The following is a 23,199-nucleotide window of genomic DNA, read 5'->3' on the forward strand; positions in this document are numbered from 1 at the left end:
GAGGTGTGATAACTATTACACTATCACCTTTACGGTAACTGTTTTGTTATAATTTTTTCCACAATAACACTGTATCTTTTAATACTTAGTCACTATAGAGTGATTTGGTAGAGCACTTTTTGACATATAGGTAGCGTCACTCGCTCCTTCACATCTTCTTTCGTTCTATATCCTAGAGCCCTCCAACTGGGTTTTTTCTGGGGAGGCTGCAACCTTCACACACGTCCTAAGTGCAGACCTTCCTAATTATTTTGTTTACAAGAAGAAATGTCGGACAAGCAAATCTTTAACAGGAACACAGGAGAGCATCTCTAGAGATGTGACCAAGGGGAAAGAAGAGATCATCTGGACTGGGTGGCTTACGTAGGCAGGACTGATGAGCAGGATATCATCAACAGGTGAGTCACTGTGGAGAGAAAGCAGCTGGCAATTAGCCAACAGCTGAGGGGCCAGCTTTGAGAAGGAAGGGCTGTTTTCAGCCCTGACAAGTATATACCCTATGGAGATTGACATCCGTGGATTTCTCCAGCATGAACCGGGTTTGGTCTATATTTACTAGGGATGGAAGGACCATGACTAATATGGTGGTAAGGATTGTCGTAAGAATTTATAAATCATAATTGAGGAGAGATATGGGCCAATATGCAGAGCAGTAGGTGCTATCTTTCCCAGGTTTAGGTATGAAAAGGATATGGACTTAAGGCATGGGGGTGGACAAGCAACTCTCCTCCAGATAAGCAGCGTACAGCTGCTGGAGATGTGGTACAAGCTCAGAGACATACAATTGTCTAAATTTCTTCCACCGAAATCACAGCATCTAACAGAGAGACATCTGCTGCTGTTAGTTAGGGTTAAGATAGCTGCTGAAAAACACAATGTATGTCGTGGAACAGTACGATACAAAAGGTATAATAGGAGCAGAATTTTTGCAAAGTCTGGCCTTCAAAAGCTTGGCATCCGAGGTGGTCAATTCAGTGTAATGAATGGAGAGGGATCTCCTTGCCTGAGCAAGAGAAGCATTCGCCTCCGAAGAAGTGTCTGTTGTGAAATTAGCCTCAGCACCCCACACCTGTGACTCCAGTCTGACCAACTGGGAAGCATACTCAACCCTGGTCCCCTTACCAGCTGAAATGTAGTCGCCACTCACAGTGGCTTTAAAGGCCTCCCAGGTCACCAAGGGGGCCACTGTATTTTCATTTAGCTCCCAATACTGGGCAATTTTCCATTTCATAAATTCCCTCACTTTACTATGCCGGAGCCTGCCTGTATTAAGTCTCCAGTAACCTCCCCCTCTGCCCCTGCCCAGCCACAGGACGGCCTCTAGTGGAGAATGATCTGAGATCCTAGCTGGCAGATACACTTCCGAGGAGGCAATGGATATAGTGGAAGTGGTGCAAAAAATGAGGTCTATCCTGGAGCCAGAAAGATGGGCAGCAGAGAGGTGCAAGAACCTTTTATCCTGGGGATGTTTCCACCACCAGATCTCTGTAAGATTAGGAGCCGTGGCCCAATGAGTCAGGTCTGAATTGGGAAGTCTGGATGGGTTAGTGATACCCATCTAATATGTTATTAAAATCACATAAATGATGGTTATTTACATGTAAACACATGGTCTGAAGGTGAGTCATCTGTGCACAACAATAGGGCAGAGCTGGGCAGCATTAGTACCAGCACTTCACCTTGAGATATCGGGACACAGCACAGGTCTAAAACTTCAAAGGACAAGGGAATTTGAACTGGGATAGTTGGCAAGTATGAGGCAGCTGCTTTGGGCCCCATAACAATGACAGGTTATACTCACACAAACATGAGTATGAGTTTCCACTAGAATCTCTAGGATATTGATTGATAAGATGAACATTTTATTGCATATGTTGGTAAGAGAAAATAATGTACACAATGATTCCTATTAACAATAATGGCATCACATAGATAACATATTAGGTAACATAACATAGATAAGAGATTGATGTATTTAGGCTCCATTTTTACTCATCATATACAATATAAAAGGACAGAAACATTTGTGATTCCAGCAGAAAATGCTTCATTGATATATCTATAATACAGTCAACAGATTAGAATTTAGTTTCAGAGGAGACCTGGAAGAAAGAAACACAATGTCAGTTCACAAGTATATATACAATAAAAAATATAAACAAAAGTTAATTGAGGAAATTCAATAAAGTCTTTGAAACACTTTTCTGGCAGTATGGACCTTTAAAATGGTCTGCGTCAGATTAAAAAAAAAGTCCCTGCGGTCCATTTTGATGTCTTTATAAATACATGCTACAGAGCCACATTTACAGAGTTTCACCATTACTACATCAAATTCAAAAATAATTATCTCCTGTTTGCAGATAATAAAACTGCAGGTAATTAAGACAAACTCTAAGTTGGCGTACAGAGAGGCAGAGTTCCTGTCTCTGCACGCTGTGTAACAGACAACATATTTGCTTCCACTACTTCCTGCCCTCCTCACCTGTCACTGCTTGTTAAGAACAGTGTCGGCTTCATGGCTGACAGCCTCTAGCCAACTAGTGATGTTGACTGCGGGTGGAGTTTGAGGAGGAAACTGACACATTAGTTCCCCATCAGGTCCACTCTCTCCTTTTGATTGACAGCAGGTAGTGGGCAGATTCTACAGCCAATAGCAGGCTTTCTATTGGCTACGCATCTGCCCACTGCCTGCTGTTAATCAAAGGAAGTGGACCTGATGGGAAACTAATGTTTGCGAATCCCCATCAGGCTCCACCCACCTGGCTTTACAGCTCCTTGGCTGCTGCACTGTCTGTGGGACAGCTGCAGGGAGGAAGCTCAGCTCCATTAAGCACAGAGCTCCTGTACAGATGCTCGGTATCAGTGCGCCTCTGAATGCTACAAAATTTATATACCAGTTTACAACAGGTAAATGACTTTGTCAACCTAAAAAGACATCTGTTGTGTGGAGTCATGTCAGAGCTCTAAAGATTTCTTGTTACAGTAGAGCATGCACACTAATTCAAAATGAGGGGTATAAAATATGAAGTCTGACATACTGTATTTATTTTACTTACAACGTGATCTTTGATGTAGTTGGTTCCATTTGTAACACCATATAAGGATAAAATGGTTCCAGGTTCCTATGAAAAACCAAAAAAGTTTAAATTCACAAGCAATGTTCACTTATATACATTACAAACATACATACATATGAAGCAGGCAGTAGGTGCACTCAGTGGGACTTACAGCAGGGAGGAATTTTCAAACATAGTTTAATAAACCTTGGTAAATTCCTACTTTTGTAAGTTCCCACTACTGCCTGCTTTATATTTTAAATACTTTTTCCATGGATTGCACCTGGGCCAATATCTCTACAAGCTTGTGAGTAGGGATGGCCGAACTGTTCGCCTGGCGGTCGTTTCGCTGCAAATTTTGCTTGCTCGCGATTTGCCAGAACGGCAGACTATTGCCGCTGTTCGCCAGGCGGACATATGTGTTTAGAGTGTGAAAGAACTTTGACCCATGATGACACATCCATCATGGGGTACAGGACAGCCAATTGAGACATTTTAGCACATGGACAATTGGACATTCCCCCTACCTTATAAATAGACCTGATCTGGCGGCCATCTTACATTCTGTCTTATTTCAGTGTAGGGACAGGACGCTGTGTGAAGCAGGGAGAGACTGTAGTGACACAAATCTCTAGCTATTAGGTCCACAAAAGTCCTTTTAAGGACTGGTATGGTATAGGTGTAGTACAGTATATAGGGTTGAGTGCACTGCTGTGCTGGTGATTGCAGCAGCCTGTCTTTTGTCAGTGCAGGGAGGGACAGGACGCTGTGTGCAGCAGGGATAGTCAGTTTAATCACTAGCTATCTATTACTATTAGGTCCACAAAGGTCATTTTAAGGACTGGTATAGGTGTACCGTATATAGGGTTGTACACGCATAATATACTTTCTTCCAAATATAGAAAGAATATTATACTTGACTGCTGCCCTATTCTGCAGCAGTCCTTTATCAGTGTAGGGACTGAGGTACAGTCTGCAAATCACTAGCTACTTGGTCCACAAAGGTCCTTGTAAGGACTGGTATAGGTGTACTATTTGGAGGGTTGTGGTGCACTGCTGCAGATTGCTGCCCTATTCTGCAGCAGTCCTTTATCAGTGTAGGGACTGAGGTACAGTCTGCAAATCACTAGCTACTTGGTCCACAAAGGTCCTTGTAAGGACTGGTATAGGTGTTCAATATATAGGGTTGTGGTGCACTGATGCAGATTACTGCCCTATTCTGCAGCAGTCCTTTATCAGTGTAGGGACTGAGGTACAGTCTGCAAATCACTAGCTACTTGGTCCACAAAGGCCCTTGTAAGGACTGGAATAGGTGTACAATATATTGGGTTGTGGTGCCCTATTCCGCAACAGTCCTTTATCAGTGTAGGGACTGAGGTACAGTCTGCAAATCACTAGCTACTTGTTCCACAAAGGTCCTTGTAAGGACTGGTATAGGTGTTCAATATATAGGGTTATTGTGCACTGCTGCAGATTACTGCCCTATTCTGCAGCAGTCCTTTATCAGTGTAGGGACTGAGGTACAGTCTGCAAATCACTAGCTACTTGGTCCACAAAGGTCCTTGTAAGGACTGGTATAGGTGTACTATTTGAAGGATTGTGGTGCACTGCTGCAGATTGCTGCCCTATTCTGCAGCAGTCCTTTATCAGTGTAGGGACTGAGGTACAGTCTGCAAATCACTAGCTACTTGGTCCACAAAGGTCCTTGTAAGGACTGGTATAGGTGTACTATTTGGTGTGCAGTATATAGGTGTGTAATACACGTATAAAATACTTGCACATATAGAAAGCATAGTATAGTGCATTTCCACTGTGCAGCATTGTGACTGCTGAGCGGTTCTGCAGCGATACTACAAAGAGCTACAAACGCAATAAAAAAAAAGTATTATAACTGGTGTGATAGACCAGTGGCCCCCAAAAACAACAGATTGAAGCGGGGTGTTATATACTTTCTTCCACATACATACTGCACTTCTCTAGAGACTTTTGTCACAGGGTCATTTAAAAAATGACAGGCAGAGGAAGAGGCAGGCCCTTCTGCAGGGGTGGTAGGGGTAGGGCAGGAGCAACAGACTTGAGCCAAAGTGGCTCAACTCTATATCACGGTGCTGGTGTCAGTGCTCTATATCACGGTGCTGGTGTCAGTGCTCTATATATCACAGTGCTGGTGTCAGTGCACTCTATCACGGTGCTGGTGTCAGTGCTCTATATCACAGTGCTGGTGTCAGTGCACTTTATCTCAGTGCTGGTGTCAGTGCTCTCTATCATGGTGCTGGTGTCAGTGCTCTATATCACGGTGCTGGTGTCAGTGCACTCTATCATGGTGCTGGTGTCAGTGCACTCTATCACGGTGCTGGTGATCATCTCCTGCACCCTTGTCATAGCCTACCCTGACCTTTCCTCTCCTCCATTGCCTTCATGCGCTCCTGAGTCCTGAATTGTCAAAATTTCACATATAAAAAAAGAATGCTTGTAGTTGTCAATCCCAGATTCACTTAATACATGTGTTATGTCAGTGGCCATGTGGTGGGACTATGTGTGCACAGCTAGTACTCAGCCTTACTCTTCTGCACCCTCCTCATCCCCTCGAACTGCAAAGACACTAGCATCACCACCACCACCACCATATACCTTCCGCTTGAGTCACAGGAATTATTTTCTGATCTATATCAGTGCTGTGTCAGTGCTCTATATCACAGTGCTGGTGTCAGTGCTCTATATCACGGTGCTGGTGTCAGTGCTCTATATCACAGTGCTGGTGTCAGTACTCCATATCACGGTGCTGGTGTCAGTGCTCTATATCACGTGATGGTGTCAGTGCTCTATATCACACTGCTGGTGTCAGTGCTCTATATCACGGTGCTGGTGTCAATGCTCTATATCACGTGCTGGTGTCAGTGCTCTATATCACGCTGCTGGTGTCAGTGCTCTATATCACGGTGCTGGTGTCAGTGCACTCTATCACGGTGCTGGTGTCAGTGCTCTATATCATGGTGCTTGTGATCATCTCCTGCACCCTCGTCATAGCCTACCCTGACCTTTCCTCTCCTCCATTGCCTTCATGCGCTCCTGAGTCCTGAATTGTCAAAATTTCACATATAAAAAAAGAATGCTTGTAGTTGTCGATCCCAGATTCACTTCATACATGTGTTATGTCAGTGGCCATGTGATGGGACGACTATGTGTGCACAGCTAGTAATTATTTTGTGGCTGGAAATATGACCTGTAGGTTTTTAAAGTTCACCTGCCATTGAAGTCAATGAGGCCCGCCGCGAACTTTGCGGTTCGCAAACTTTCGGCCGCGTTTCGCGAACGCGAAACGTCCCGTCGGAAGTTCGCCCATCTCTACTTGTGAGATGGCCCACTTCTACACTATCTACATACATAACTTGCTCTTACATCACATCAGGCCTGGACTGGCCATAGGGCACACCGGGCATTTGCATGTCCTCTACAAAATCTAAAACTCCATACACTTGTGAGCATTGTACAAACACATCCTGTAAATGGAAAAGCTGGAACTTTCAGCAACAAAGTACACTGGGGACCACTTTGGAGGGTACATAGAGCCGCACAAATCCACATGCAGGAGATGCTGGTGTTGCTGAAACTTGTTACCTGGCAAGTGGAAGAAAGAGTGCCCGAACACTGTAATTTCAGGGGGTTCTGAATATTCTTTCCCCTAGTCAGAGAAGAGGATGACCTGCCTTTCCATCCCTGGGCATCATTGACAATGTATAGTGCGCCAATAACAGACACATTACCAGGGTCAGCCATGTCTATTTCCAGTGGATAGTGCATCCACCTCTATCACTCAGGTATAAGCACTGTGGGATCTTCTTTTCTCTTTTTTTTGCTTATTGAAGTAGTGGGCTCCCACCAGAAGTTTTTATTGGGATTATTCATCAGATCATTTTTTTTATTTTAGAGCTGCATATTTTATTCTCACTAGTTTTAAACTAGTATCCCTGTGTGTATTTCCTTCTTGTTTTATTGTATTGTATTGTAGTGTAAACGATGTGCAGTGGTTTCCTTAACCACTTTCAGACCGGACCAATTTGCTGGTCAAAGACCAGACCACTTTTTGCGATTCGTCACTGCATCGCTTTAACTGACAATTGCGCGGTCGTGCGGCGCGGCTCCCAAACAAAATTGACGTCCTTTTTTTCCCACAAATAGAGCTTTCTTTTGGTGGTATTTGATCACCCCTGCGGTTTTTATTTTTTGCGCTATAAACAAAAATAGAGCGACAATTTTGAAAAAAACGCATTATTTTTAACTTTTTGTTATAATAAATATCCCCCAAAAATATATAAAAAAACATTTTTTTCCCTCAGTTTAGGCCGATACGTATTCTTCTACATATTTTTGGTAAAAAAATCGCAATAAGCGATTATTGATTGGTTTGCGCAAAAGTTATAGCGTTTACAAAATAGGGATAGTTTTATAGCATTTTTATTAATAATTTTTTATTATTTTTTTTTTTTACTAGTAATGGCGGCGATCTGCGATTTTTATTGTGACTGCGACATTGTCGGGGACCCATCGAACATTTTTGACACATTTTTGGGACCATTGTCATTTATACAGTAATCACTGCTATATAAATGCAGTGATTCCTGTGTAAATGACACTGGCAGTGAAAGGGTTAACCAGTGGGTGGCAGTGTAGGGGTTAAGTGTTCCTAGGGGTGTGTTACTAACTGTGGGGGGGTTGGGCTTTCATTTAGTGTACACTGATCTCTGCTCCAATCACATGGAGCAGAGATCAGCGTCACTAGTTGCTAGGCAGAATGGAAAAATGTTGTTTACACAGCATTTCCTCCATTCGGCCGCTCCGTGAGACGATCGCGGGGATGCCCGCGACGATCGAGTCCGCGGGTCCCGCGACCGGACTCACGGGGGTCCCGACCAGCGCGGGAGCGCGTCGCCGGCGGCGCGCTCCCGATGGCAGGGCGGCATCGAATATTGGACGTACCTGTACGCCAATATGCCTGCCCGTGCCATTCTGTCGACGTACATCGTCGTGCGCTGGTCGGGAAGTGGTTAATGTGGTACTAAACCCCAAAATGAAAAATTAATATATCACAGTTTAATGATTTTTAAAGCAGAAGTAAAGTTCCATTGTAACTTGGTGTGAACAGGCAGGCATTAATTTCAGAAAAGACATGCAATGTGTCCTCTCCAATAAACAACACCTACTGTACCTACTTGATCACAACAATCCCTGAAATGTAAGCAGAGCTGCGCAAGCCTACAATGGCTGGCCTTATCCTGTGTGCTGGGATGACTAGCTCCCGCGCATGCACAGTAGTGATGGGATTCCACGCTGGCCACTGAAGAGGCCCGAAAACTGGCACACAGGAGATTATGCCGGCACCAGAAGGACCAATGAAAATGTGAGTATCTCTGCCTCCATTGTAGGATGGACATGGATCTGTGTGCCAGCGCCGTAGACCTGTAATAAATACACACATGAAGTGTCTCCCCCCGGATTCAACTCCCATAGCGCACCATTGTCTCGGGCTGCAGCCTCTGTCTATATTTCAGTGACCTCAATAAAGTTGCGCAGAAAGACAACCCATTGCCATAAGATGCTGTGCATACCATGTTGCTGTAGACGAGCAGAAGTGTGGCTGGGGAGAGAGAGAGGACTTTATTGGGCACCATGTTGATTGTGGCAAAAGGGAAAAATAATGGAGGAGAGTTTCCTGGTGAGAGGTCACAGCCGGTCTCTTGTACAGACTGCAGGCTCCACATGGCAGCCTGCATTTAATGAATGGGCTTTGGGCTGTAATGTATACCTACATTATACTGTATGCAATATACAACCTCTGTTTTAAACTTCCCCTTAAAGGGCTGCTGTATAAAAGTGTGCTACAGAAAAAAAAATATTTTTCCAATAGCAATCAGTCAGTATACATCATTTTCAAACACAGACTGCAGGAATGGAAGTTGATTGGTTGTTTGGGCAACAAGGAACATTCCTATAGCATACAATTTAAACTTCAGCATTTGTGGTTCAGACGATTTTGGTGCAGGATACATGTCTTGGCAAAGGCCTGTAAATTAAAGAGGGCGCTGGTGGACTGATGACATGAAAATCTAAAACATTTAAGTCTCCATGGCCTTCCTGGGGTTAAGGCTTTTTGTAGAGTAATGTGTAAAGTTAAAGTATAACTTTTTAGTTTTGGGGGGCGTGGCCTGGAGCAGCATGAGATAGGATGCATGTGAGCTGAGCTCCGCCGGCCATACATCCTGAATACCTATCCTGAGACACAGATCACCTTTTTTTCCTCCGTTTTAACCACACTGCTGACCGGACAACCGTGGGGCACATGTCGCCGACGAAGCGGAACAGTGCAGCGGCCGCCAAACTGTCACAATACCGGCATGAAGGACCAGGCCCCGCAGACCAAGATGGCGCCGCCATGCAGGGGGAGGAGGACGCGCGGAGCGCAGATACGAACAGGCTCCTCGATGCAATTACGGCCTGCCAGGAAGCGGTAACGAACTGCCAGACTTACCTCACAGCCAGGATTGAGGAGGTAAAGGTAGATATATCGCTGGTTCGGCAAGACTTTCAGAAGCTTAGGGAGAGGGTCACTGAAGCTGAAACCCGCCTGAGTAATGTAGAGGACTCCCTCCCCCCCCTTCAGATCTCCTCAGAGGCCATGCAGCACCAAGTACATCAAATCCTTCAGAAGCAGGATGACATTGAGAACAGAATTCGCAGATGTAACCTGCGTTTCATAGGCCTGCCAGAGGGGGTGGAGGGCAGAGACCCCCCAACTTATTTGGAAAAGTTACTTGTGGACACCTATGGCAGGGACTCATTCTCCCCCATGTTTGCAGTGGAATGCGCACATAGGTTGTCAGGCAAGCCTCCCCCCCCGGGGGCGCCCCCCCGTACTTTTATTGCCAAATTCCTGAATTTTAGGGACAGAGACACCCTTCTACGGCTTAGCAGGGAAAAGGGGAATATTCCTTTTGAAAACAAAACCGTGGCAGTTTTCCCTGATTTCTCCTCTGAAGTTCAGAAAAAACGCAAAAGTTTTATGGAAGTGAAGAGACGCCTGCGCATCAAGAATATAAAGTATGCCATGTTATTTCCTGCTCGTCTGCGTGTGGAAGGCACGGACCGGGCCCACTTCTTTGAGGATCCTGAAACAGTGCTGTCGTGGCTTGAGCGTCGGGATGCGGACAGATGAGTATATGTGCAAAGATGACAATGCCCTTTTTTTTCCATTTACACACTTCCTACTGTACCAGTTTCCCTGGATTGGGGCCGTGTTTATACACCTTTTCACTGACCATGCCATGGCCTGTCAGTTCTCCCTACTAGGCACACTACTCTCAGACCTAAACTGTTGTGCTGTTGACTGTCTCCGTTTTGCTTCATGTGACTTAACATTCTCATTGGAATACACATATGGCTGGAGCGGGCCTGTTGTGACGGGGCACCTGTCCGCCTGGACCCACTTTGCACTGGATCATACTCCTACCTGAGAGACTGTGGACAGGTTCCCCTACCCCGTCTGTGCTGGAACTCCTTACTCTGGCCTGGTGTCTTCTGCAAACAGGCATTGGCCAAGTGTTATCTCATTGTGCGCTACAGCTACCCTCACCGGTGCCTATGTTGAAACTTTATCTTTGGTTGTTTGACTACTTATTATGGAAATGTATGCCCCCTTTTTTTCCCCCTTTTTTTTTTCTTTCTCTTTTTCTTTTTTCTTTTTTTGTGTGTCCTCCTGGCCGGCGGAGGGGACCAAATAACCAACAAGCTCACTCTGCTCTGTGAGCGCAGTCCTATAGTGTCACATAATACAGCGAAGTTTCGCCCGAAGTTTCAATATGTGCCTCTCGGATTGGAACAACCGGCATAACATGTTGCTTTTTTCTACTCCTGTCTAGATGGGTGATTCCCAGTCGCGGGGTTGTTCCTGTCCGAGTTGGACATTGTTTATGCCCTGTTGGCGGTTTGGGGTCAATGCCCGCACTAATTGGGGTCAGTGCAGGGCGGGGAGGGGGGTGTATGGTTTTTCTGGGGTACACAGGTTTTTGTTGTTTTTCTTCTTGAGTTTTCTTATTACTGTTTTCTATGGTACAATGTATGTCTGGTTGGAGGGGTGGGGCCTCCCTTTATTCGGGGTGGGCAGGCAGTGGCTGCTCTGTTTTTGTGGGTTGATCTGTCTCCTGGAGTCTCACCATTGATTGATAAACACCCATGGCCACACTGAAATTCCTTACCTGGAACGTGAGGGGATTGGGGGACCCTATTAAGCGGTCAGCAGTTTTTGGGCAGCTCAAAAAAATGAAGGCAGACGTGGTGGCCTTAGTGGAAACACATGCTGAGGGTCCTATGCTCAGGGCGCTTCGGCGTCCTTGGATAGGCTGGGGGTATCACTCAGTACATACTACCCATTCCAGGGGTGTCTCCCTCCTGATAGCTAAACACACACATTTTGAACTCCAGGATTCGGTCATCGACCCCTTGGGTAGATTTGTATTTCTTAAGGCCAAACTGCATGGTGATATGTTTCTTATAATGGCTTTTTATGTGCCCCCACCATTCCAGTTTGGAGTGCTGTCTGAGGGATTTAATTATATGGCCCTTCATCCCACTGCCTCCGTGGTGTGGCTGGGGGACTTTAATAATGTGTTAGACAGGTCCCTAGATAGGATGGCGTGCCCCACTCGGGCTACCCCGGGCCCCTCCCTGACCAGGTTTGCCAGACTTCTCCGCGATTTCCACTTGATGGACTCATGGCGTACTAGGCATCCAACTCAACGCGTTTTCACATGTTTCTCTGCTACTCATCACTCTCACTCATGTCCCGTATAGACCTCATACTCTTCTCCGCTTCTCTCCTCCCTAGACTTGATGATGTGGGCCTATGCCCCAGATCGCTCTCTGACCACTGTCCCTACTGGATGACACTCTCCCTACGGCACACTCATCCCCTAACGTCTTGGCGCCTTAATCCTTTTTGGTTAACTCTCCTCCCTGACGATGGGGACCTTGAATCGGGGTGGCGGGCTTTTTTTGAGACTAACGAGGGTTCGGCCAGACCGTATGTAGTTTGGGAAGCTTTTAAACTTCATGCTAGAATGACCTTACAGACCCAAATTAACCGGGTAAAGCGAGCTTCTGCTGCTAAGGTAGCTGAGGCGACACATACTCTACAGACGCTGGAACAGGATTTTGTACGCGACCCCTCGGCAGAAAAGGCAGATAGTATTAGACTTTGTTCCAGAACACTTGACCTATTGCTTTATGAGAAGTCCAAACAGAAATTGTTCTTTCTCAGACAGAGGTCGTTTGAGCATGGTGAGCGAGCGGGGAAACTATTGGCTTATCTAGCTCATGGTGAAGAGAGACCTCCTGTGGTGATCTCCCTCCGCTCGCCGCAGGGTGTACTTGAGACGGATCCAATACGGGTCACGCAGATGTTTCGTGACTTCTTCACCTCTCTGTACACCTCTACTGCCTCGGCTGACCCCTCCCTGATGGAATCTTTTCTAAATGGATTGCAGTTTCCCCAATTGTCCGAGGCGCAGGTCTCTGAGCTGGAGGCACCCCTGACTCGGGATGAAATAGTCTCAGCAATTGCTACATTCCCACCATCCAAGGCCCCGGGCTCAGACGGCTTGCCGATAGAATTTTACTCTACTTTCATAGACTTACTGGCCCCTAGGCTTCTAGCAATTTATGAGTCCATATTTCAGAACGCCGAACTCCCACCATCCATGACAGAAGCGACTATTGTGTTAATCCCTAAACCTGGAAAGGACCCGCACCTCCCGGAATCTTATCGCCCTATCTCCCTCTTGCAGGTTGATGTTAAGATACTTGCTAAGATTCTTGCCATCCGGCTCAATAACGTAATCCTCTCACTGATCCATATGGATCAAGCGGGATTCATGCCCGGTAGAAACACGTCGTTTAACCTCCGTAGATTGTTTATTAATCTCCAGACTCCCCATGATGACCCTGGTTCCAGGATAATAGTCGCCTTGGACACCGCCAAGGCTTTTGACTCTGTTGAGTGGAGATACCTATGGAATTGCCTGGCTCGGTTTGGTATAGGGCCTAAGTTTATTAGGTGGATCCAATTACTTTATCAAAACCCGGTGGCCAAGGTTTTGGCGAATGGCTGGCCCTCGGAACGGTTTTCTCTGTCTAGAGGGACTAGGCAGGGGTGTCCTCTGTTGCCCTTGCTGTATGCTTTGGCGGCGGAGCCACTCGCTATCGCAATTCGTGAACACGTAGGCATTGTGGGTTTGGGTAGGGGTGGAATAGTGGAGAAGATTAGCACTTATGCGGATGATACCCTATTGTACCTGAATGATTCGACTCAATCACTCCCCCTTGCTTTGACACTGATAGAAGACTTCGGTAAGTTTTCCGGTCTTAAAATTAACTGGGACAAGTCACAGATTTTGCCCCTGGACAGTTTCCCGCCCCCTAGGGACAGTGCTCTGCTCCCTTTGCAGAGGGTAGACACGGTTAAATATCTTGGTGTCCTGACTTCCAGATCCCCGTCTGACTACATTAAACTTAATATAACTCCTTTGATTGACCTGATTAAACAAAAAACGCAGCTTTGGGCGCGCCTTCCCCTGGGGGTTATGGGGCGTACAAATCTGATCAAGATGATTCTCCTTCCTAAAATTTTATATGTGCTTTGGCACTCCCCCGTCTACCTGGTTCTTAAACATTTTAAGGTGATAGAGGCCCTCTTAAAACCCTTTGTGTGGGGTAACAGTAGACACAAACTAGCATGGCAAAAATTATATCTACCCACTGACCTAGCAGGATTGGCAATGCCGGACTTTAATGTCTATTATATAGCTTCTCAGTTGTCGCAAATGTTCCATGTTGATAAAACGGATAAAGACAGGTTTTTGCGCTTTTTGTGCCCGTCCTGGATCGGGCCTACCTTAGACCCGATGGTGGCGATAGTTGGGGGGCCGGAGAGGGGAGGAGGGAGGGAGTCTGCCACATCTCTTCTTTACCATTACAGGAGGGTGTGGCGCATTGCCTCTCTTAAGCTGAGCCTCCCACCCCTGCATGAGTACACCCCTATTTGGTATAATTGGTGCCTCCCAGAATTCAGACGGATTGTGGATAGCGGATCATGGTGCGGGAAGGGCATATTTTACATGTCTCACATACTTACTAATGGCAAGCTGAAATCCTTCTCCGCTTTACAGGCGGAATATGGGCTCCCGAACCACTTTTATTATAGATATCTGCAGATTCAGCACGCCTACCGTGCCCAATTCCCTACAGGTGACCCATCTGTACCTCCCAATCCACTGATGGCGGCAGTTAAAAACCCAGATCCCAAAAAATTAATTTCACAGTTTTATGCTATGTTATCACTCCCTTCCATGACTGTAGCTGCCTTCTCTCTTAAAAAATAGGTGGGTGGGGGAACTGGGGCCTATTACTGATGATGAATGGAGTGATGCGCTGGATACCTGTAAATTAGCATCGCCCAGACTCTCTGACCGGTTAACTCAAAGTTTTATTACGCACAAAGCGTATCTCACGCCGCTCACGGTCTCCAGGTACAGGCGCGAGTGCCCTGGCACCTGCCCTATGTGTGCACGTGCGTCTGGTACCTTTTTTCATCTTCTCTGGGAGTGTCCTAAGATTCAGGCGTACTGGTCCCAGGTGGTGAGGTTTCTACATGATACGATGGGTTCCCCAGCCGAACTTCAGCCAAAGCTGTGCCTGTTGGGTATTTTCCCGGACACGGCTTTGAACAAATACACTAAAATATTTTTACATGAAATCCTATTTTCTGCTCGAAAAATGATTGCTAGAGTCTGGATGAGACCTGACCCTCCAACGATTTCCCAATGGCTTGGTGACATCAACGGTGTCTTGCCTTTTAAGAAGCTTATATACCTGCACAGGGGATGCCCTGTCAAATATGAGAAGATCTGGGACAGGTGGTTTAAAAACCCTGCTACATGTATAACTTAATCTGCCCCCTGCGGAGCACTGTTAGCTACTGCAGATAGGATTTAGTAGGAGAGCTGGGTATGGGTGAATGGGGACGGGAAGGGGAGGGGTGGGCGGATTTCTAGGGGAGATGATCTGAATCCGGTAACCATTTTATACCATGTACTGACTTGTAGACCTATGTGAAACGTGTACATTCATTGTATGTGACGATTGCATCTGTGAATATCATGTGATTTGATGGAGACCGTATTGGTCCTTTTTTTTTGTATGTACCATACCTTGTTTATTTTTTCAATAACTTTTTAGTTTTGGACAGAGTTGTTAGGGATTGGAACACTTGTCAGGTTTGTATTGTTGTTTGTGTCCCTGTTAGGGAGGTGTACCCTATTTGTCATGTTAACCATTATGATCAATAATGAAAGTAAATCCTAGATTGTAGGTTGTCCTCAGAACAGTTATAGAGGGAAATCTTCCTATGGGGACACTAATTCTTGGGTCCCTGGTCACAACTGAGAGTTCCTGGTTCTCTCACTTTGGTGGGATTTCTTCTGACTTGCTGTTTTGGCTATGGAACAGGAAGTAAAGGGAAATCTCTCCAATGGGACACAGGTTGCAAAAAATGTAACAGAGGTTATAACCCTCCCTTACTTTATCAAAAATTGAAAGAAAAGTTTTGCCTTTATTTCTACTTGAAAGGCAGGATTCGGGTACATTTATTCCAGCGTCACCTCAGTTATGCCTGATGAAGGAAGCCGGGCCTCAAATGCATTGTGGGCAGCCCAGTTTGTTCCCAGCTTCTGTTGGGCATGTGTGCTTGCTGGAGATGCCACCAGTTTCCATTTTCCACAATGGGTCCCAGTTATACTACTTGCAGCTTCTCCAGTCCATCCAGGCTGTTTGTTCACTCTGCTCTGCACACCCACCCTGTACACTGAACTCTGAAAGTTTGTATGTAAGTGAATATGGAATAATTTGACCTATCTCTTACTCCTGCTGATCTGGTGACCTTTCTTTCTGTTGCATGTTTCTGTAGGATTCCCATACCTGTAAGTAGCTGCCAGAGACTGCAGGTGATAGTATACACACTGTTTCTACATCGACCTTTTTGGATGCCACTATATTTTTTGGACTTTGCGTTATTATTCATTGCCACTAATTGCTATCAGTTTATTGCTTTCTGTATATCAGTGGAGCGCTGACTCACTGGCTGTTTTCAGCCTTTGTCTTTGTATCTTGAAAGGCATGATTGATTGCGTAGCAACTAAGGCAAGATACAAGGAACCAATGGTTGGAACTCTCATTCCTGCTAAGGTTGGAGCCATGCCTTCTATATGGATTATGTGACAATCCCCAGCCCTAACATTTGGAATACACTCTTTACTGAGCACTTCATGGCCTTTGCTGGAGGTGGGATCAAACCCATGATGCTTCCCCAGGATAATGAGAAGGTCTCAACCAATTAACAAGTACTTTATCATGTATTCTTTGTCTTAAACATACTATGAACATTTAAATCAGATGTTACCTTTTCTGGGTCACACTTGAATGCATCCTCTATGCCTTTTCTTTCAAGTACATCTAAAACTGCATCGTGGACAGTGACATAAAATATCGATGTTTTGATGTCTTTATCAAAAAATTCACTTCTCTTTAATTTGTCTAGAATGGAACCTGGGGAAACAGAAGACAACATTTTCTATTTATCAGCTTACCGGTATTTTAAATTTTGTGTTTTATGGACAATACTTATTGCATAGTCACAATTTCTCCACAAATCATTATGATTTCAGATTTCACCTATATGATTATTGCTGAAGAAATCCGATTGCCTATTTTCCAGTCACAAATCATAAAAACATTGTGATGATAACATTTAAGTCCTCACAGTAGGGTATGAATCTTAGAATTGTAGTGTTTCAGTATTTTTAAGAGTTTAACTGCTTAAGGACCGCCTCCTGCACATATATACGTCGGCAGAATGGCACGGCTGGGCACAAGCACGTACCGGTACATTGCTCTTTAAGTGCCCACCCGGTCCTGAGCTCTGTGACCGTGGGACCAGTGGACCCGATCGCCACTCGTCTCCCGCGATCGGGTCACAGAGCTGAAGAACGTATGTATATACAAATGTGACATAAAAAGTAAAAAAAAGTTAAAACTCAATTTTTTTTTTTAAATAAGAATAGTGAGAAGCACCCCAAATATTCCAACAAATAAATTATATAGAGTTCCCAGATATCATCTAATGAGGGTAGACTTAACCCTGTATTAAATAATAATAGAGTTCAAACCAAAAAAAAATATACCCATAATTCAAAATAGAAAACAAAACCACCCATAACAATGATCTGAGAGTCTTCAAAAATCATTAATGAAACAATTAATGAAACAATTGAGGTCCATATCAATGTTGAGACCAGATAGAGCAAAAGTGTTGAGCTCATTTATCCATCTAGTCTCATTTTGAGAGTCCTGCTGACGCAAATCACTCCCCCTCTAATTTTTTTACCACCCTATGTATACCATAGAAACCTAAAAGAGATGGTTCCCTATTATGTGCTAATCTAAAGTGATTGGAAACACTGTGTGAACTCAGTCCCTTTTGAATATTATCAATGTGTTCATCAACACATTTATAAAGACATCTCGTGCTACGCCCTACATATTTTAAGCTACAAGGGTCCTTTATATGTGAATATTGTATAAATTTGCAAAATATGAATTAATTAATTAATATCTTCCAAGAGTAGGATTGGGTGGCAACTTAATTTACACATGTGGTTTTATATTAGAAAAGATTGAAATTATTGTTAGTCAACCTAGGTTGTTTTAGGTGTTATTAAAATTGTTTGATTTTATTGATGGATTATGAAGAGAGTAAGCTCCAACACACACAGCTCATTTTGGACCAATATTTGGTTTATAAAACTTAGTTTTTCCCTCAGGATCATGTAAATTACAATCCTACCAATCATCACTGACTTTCTGTTATTTAAGACTCTAACAAAATGGCCATGGATAAGCTTCCTGAGGATGCACTGCATGTGAAATGCATTGAGGCTTTGCCACTGACGTCAAGTCTGGTCTTTCCCCCCACGTCATATCCAGTCTATTGGAACGGCTCTAGGAACACACGAGTGGGGGTGCAAGGAAACCTGGCACCTACCAAATGTGAGCATATTTATTATATGATTACTGTTGTTGGGATTTTTTATAAAACCTACTGCTACACAGCTGCTACCATTTGATAAGTAAATTTCACTCTGGCACATGGAAGAGCACTTTGTTATATTAAGAAGAAAAATCACCGTTTATGTACATGATTTCACAAGATCACATAATTGGGGATTTCCTTATATGGACTTTATATTACACATAAGGACATTTTGATTGATTTTTTCACAGATTATTATATATTAATTGCATAGAATGGCTAGCGCCTACCTTTTATTGCTTTTTGTATAGTTGAAGTGTCATACATTTAAATGGGGCAGCTGATCTTGCTCACATTGAAATTTATTTACTACTTTTGAAGGATGGTGCCCTCATAGTATTATTAAACTCTTGCATAGGAGTCAGTCATCCCTGCCCGTAGAGTCCTGGCTGGTAGTGTCAGCTGAACTGCTCATGCGCAGCTCATGTTACATGCTATAGAAGACACCAAGCAGGCAGGTAGGTGCATCATATTGCAGAAGAGACATTGCATGTCTCTTCTGCAATAAAGAGCCTTCCTGCTCACTGTTTGTGACTGTGGAACGTAGGCTCTGCTTTAGGATGATCAACTCATTAAGTTGATCAACCCTATTATTTCTCTATATATATATTTATTATCACTAATTTGTTGTCATATAAACTCTATTGTGTAGGTAATCAATACATTATCAGTAACTGAACATCTTTGTCATAGATGAAATGGCTGGATAAGGCCATAGTACTGTACTGTAATGTAGTATTTGTTTACCATGCTAACCGGAAGGATCAAATTGCATTGCCCAATTTTACTACTAATAATGATGTGTGATCATTCCAGGCTATTTGCAGCCATTGTCCAGTGTAGGTTGCACTTCTTCTTTGATCAACCTCATCAATAATTTCAAGGTGAAGCATTAGATCACTCAAAATATTGCACATTTATCTCTGTGACATTAAAATATTAATGCATGATAACCAGCAAATAATCAGTGCAACAAAGAAGAGATGCAAATAGCAGTCTAGACATCAGTTCTCAATAATGAGTCCAAAGCATCCAATTAACCAAGAAAAAAAAAAAGAAACATGTTACATTTTCGTCACACTTACTGTTTGACTTTTTGACTGTTGACTGTTTGACTTACGATAAAGCAAGATTGTTGTTTGAATCAAGAGTTTGTCATATTTTAGGTTGTCAGTAAAAAATTGGGTTCTGTAAGTACATTTTTCTTGGTTTATTGTTAGAAAAAATTGTGGGGAGTTGGCAACCCTATGCTGATGTATATACGAAGTGTTAGGGAGTAGGGGACCTTTGCAAGGTAACGCATAAAGCATTCAATACAATAAATAAGTTAGAAAAATAGTACTAAACCTCATGTTTGTGAATAGGATAAAATGATACACAAAGGCATTCTTTTTAGACTGTGTGTCTGCATTGCAAAAATCTAATTGGTTTTAGCAGATTAAAATTTACAGATAATTTACAAAATGATACTTACAATCAGCACCCGCAATATAGGTGTCCACTTCAACTTTATTGAATTCCTTTAATATCTATTAAAAATAAGAAAATGGAAATTGATATAAAAAATAAGTGCCAGGCATAGATCATTTTCTAACCTGTAACTAATTCCGATATAGTGTATTAAGTATAATTTTTCTATGGTTATACATGCCATGTGTAGAAAAAAAATTATGTTATTTATTTCTAGTTGTCCAGTTGTCTAAATTGCGTTTAGTTGTGGTCATAGTGGAACAAACTTTAAAAACATTAATGTTATTACACTTTATGTATCCGGAGGTTAGTTGCTTGGACTTAAACATTTTTGTGGGAAATAATAGACTGTGAACAAACATCTCGAAAAAAATAAGCAGACTGTAACAGTTCTAGAATTCTAGCTGTCATCTTCTAAAATGCGTAATAAACATTCCAAGAGGCCAATTTATACATCTAAGGTGTAGATGCAGTAAAGTGACAAAGAACTGGCTTTACAATTTAGTGAGAATGGGTACATTACAAGAGAACTTAATTGGCCAATCCTAAAGCACAAACATAGTTTGTTGGAACTATTATCAGAAAGGCTGATGTTTATTTTTAAGGACAATAATCTGAGTCTTAACATTACACCATCAATATGGGCAAAAACTAAAAAGACACATACTTTAAGAGATAAGATAACATTTACGAGCAATGTATGTATGTATGCCATGCAAACAAGCTACAAGGAGTGGTAAATGAAGGGCTTTACAATGTAACAGGGTAAAAGGAAATATCATATTAAAAGTTATACTACCTTTACCACCAAAGAAGTTATCTATGGTATTCAATGCCCGTACAAGGAGTTAAGAATAAACATTTAAAAAAAATCAAGGAACATTTCTGTAACATCCTATCAAGGAATGTTAAATCCCCACCCTCTAAACATTTTAAAATAATGGATAAAAATAGTCTTAAAGGATCTCATTCCGTGTAATAGAGGTAGTGAAACAGATTGACCAGGAAGCATTTATATGTATAAGACATTGAGACAAGAATCGAAATAGATTTATGATATGGACACTATTGCGCCTAAAGGATTAAACATGAATACAATATTATTTGCATTTGAATAGTATTTAGATTTTAATATTTGTTTTAATCTTTTTAGCTTTTAAACTATTTACATATTCTTCTAATAAAGATGATATTTCTTTTTAATAAATACTAATTTTATATGGCTTTGACCAATAAATGGACTCGGCAGACAATCTGTTAGATAGAAAGTCTGACCACTGGCCTGCACAGCCAGTCTTGAGAAAAAGAGATGATTTGTCTAAATACGTCTGTTGTGACACTGTGCTGTATGCAAACCAACTGAGTGACATCACATCAAGGAAATGTAGCTCTCGATACACTGTTTGTATCAAAACATAGGGAGAGAATGATGTTTCAACTATCCAGGCCACCTACTCTGTGTATTACTGCAACTAGCAATGAACAGTTTACAAAGGGTATAAAGGTAAAGGGTGTCTTTTTATTAATAACCACTTGACCTCTGCAAGATTTACCCCTTTCATGACTAGGCCATTTTTTTTTTTGCGATACAGCACCGTGTTACATTACTTTTACTGACAATTGCGCTGTCATATGATGCTGTGAATAAAATATATGTCATTTTATAAGACACGCGGCCATTCACTAAAATTAGAAGAATAGCAGTTTAACCTTAAACTGCGTAGAGGGTTCTTTACTGTAAGAGCGGTTAGGATGTGGAATTCTCTTCCACAGGCAGTGGTTTCAGCAGGGAGCATTGATAATTAAAAAAATCAATTAAATAAGCACCTGAATGACCACAACATACAGGGATTTACAATGTAATACTGACATAAAATCACACACATAGGTTGGACTTGATGGACTTGTGTCTTCTTTCAACCTCACCTACTATGTAACTATGTCATTTTTTTCCCCCACAAATAGAGCTTGCTTTTGGTGGTATTTGATCACCACTGCATTTTTAATTTTTTGCGCCTCTATAAACAAAAAAAAGACTAAAAATTTTTAAAATAAAAAACAATATTTTTTACTTTTGGCTATAAAACATGTCCAATAAAAAAATAAATAAAATTTGATTTCTTCAAAAATATTTCTGATTTTAAAAATACAAATAAGCGTATATTGATTGGCTTGCACAAAAGTTAGGGTCTACAAACTATTGTATATATACCAAAATTTGTATTTATTTATACTATTAATGGTGAGCAACGACTTTTAGTGGGACTGCGATATTGCAGCGAACAATCTGACACTAACTGCCTCTTTCTGGGAACCAGTGACACTAATACAGTGATTAGTACTAAAAATAGGCACTATCACTGTACCAATAACACTGGCAGGGAAGGGGTTACAAATCTAGGGCAATAAAATGCTTAACTGTGTGCCTAACCAGTGTTTTTGTGTACACAGTGTTCTGCTTTTACTAAGGGAGGTGCTGAATTGTATTGCCTACTTTTCAGGGAAACAAAATCCAGCACGTCCAGCAGGGAAACAAAATCCAGCACATCCCCAAATCCAATCACAGCAGAAGCGGCGCGCCCCCTACTAGGAAGTGCAGAATCACATATATACTGTACATGATTCTGCACAGAACAGCCAACCTGTAGCAATAAATCTGCTATAGGGCGGTCGGCAAGCTGTTAAACAATTGACTATTTACATATTATGTATTCTTGAACTTTTTTGGATTTAGAGGTGACCTGTCTTTGTTAATAGATTACATATTGAGCATTATCCCTATGGATGCAGCAACATTCTAGCATATTTTTTGACGTTGGTTACATAAAATATCATTTATTTTCAATGTGCTGTAAACATTTTATGAAAAAATTTATTTTTAAAGGCGAGTGCGGCATGACAAATTAAATATGATATATGTATGATTATTCTTAGAGGTGGTCAGTTATCACTCAGCTGCCGTTGCACTTACAATTAGTGTGCTAAGAGAATATTAGCTTTTAATTTTACATCCCTGTTAGCTATAGTAATCAAAGCAATGTACTGTATATAGCAAAGTGAAAAAGATTATACATAGGTTGTAAATAGATGGCAAAGCCGGCTATAGACATTATGTGGTGGATTAATTTGTGAACACGATCCAACTACTTAACCTATTGCTGCTGGTCAATTTTTCCTTTTTCTCATATACTAAAATGCACATTAGTGACTAAAAATTTACTCATGAAAACAATATATTTTTGTGAAGAAAAGGACCTTTAGAGTATGAAGATGGTAGTCTCAGATTTTTATAGTACACAGTATTTGCACAAATGTTTATAAAATCTATATTTTTCATACTATATAAAATATGAGACTGCGATAAGGTAATAAATATTAAATATATTTATTGTCAAGATCATATGTTCTTGTGAAACAACCAGAATAACACAATACCCAAAACCGTAAATCAGCAATTCTATAAGACACTGCAGTCAAACA

General features: G+C 42.4%; 1 protein-coding gene across 1 annotated transcript in view; it reads right to left on the reverse strand.

Annotated features, from left to right (window-relative positions):
* Positions 1 to 1,841: 1,841 nt before the first annotated feature.
* The window catches only part of LOC143962763 (chloride anion exchanger-like), a 177,162-nt gene continuing 155,804 nt past the window's right edge, over positions 1,842 to 23,199 (reverse strand). The window contains exons 18-21 of the mRNA XM_077472197.1: positions 19,724 to 19,778; positions 16,561 to 16,706; positions 3,057 to 3,122; positions 1,842 to 2,102 (exon numbers count right to left, since the gene is read on the reverse strand). Of these exons, the coding sequence (XP_077328323.1) occupies positions 2,079 to 2,102; positions 3,057 to 3,122; positions 16,561 to 16,706; positions 19,724 to 19,778 (291 nt within the window). The 3' untranslated portion in view covers positions 1,842 to 2,078. The remainder of the gene's footprint in view (positions 2,103 to 3,056; positions 3,123 to 16,560; positions 16,707 to 19,723; positions 19,779 to 23,199) is intronic.

The sequence above is a fragment of the Lithobates pipiens genome, unplaced genomic scaffold (assembly GCF_037356315.1).
Source record: "Lithobates pipiens isolate NorthernLeopardFrog02 unplaced genomic scaffold, aLitPip1_a1.2 Scaffold_8, whole genome shotgun sequence".
In the NCBI taxonomy this organism is placed as follows: domain Eukaryota; kingdom Metazoa; phylum Chordata; class Amphibia; order Anura; family Ranidae; genus Lithobates; species Lithobates pipiens.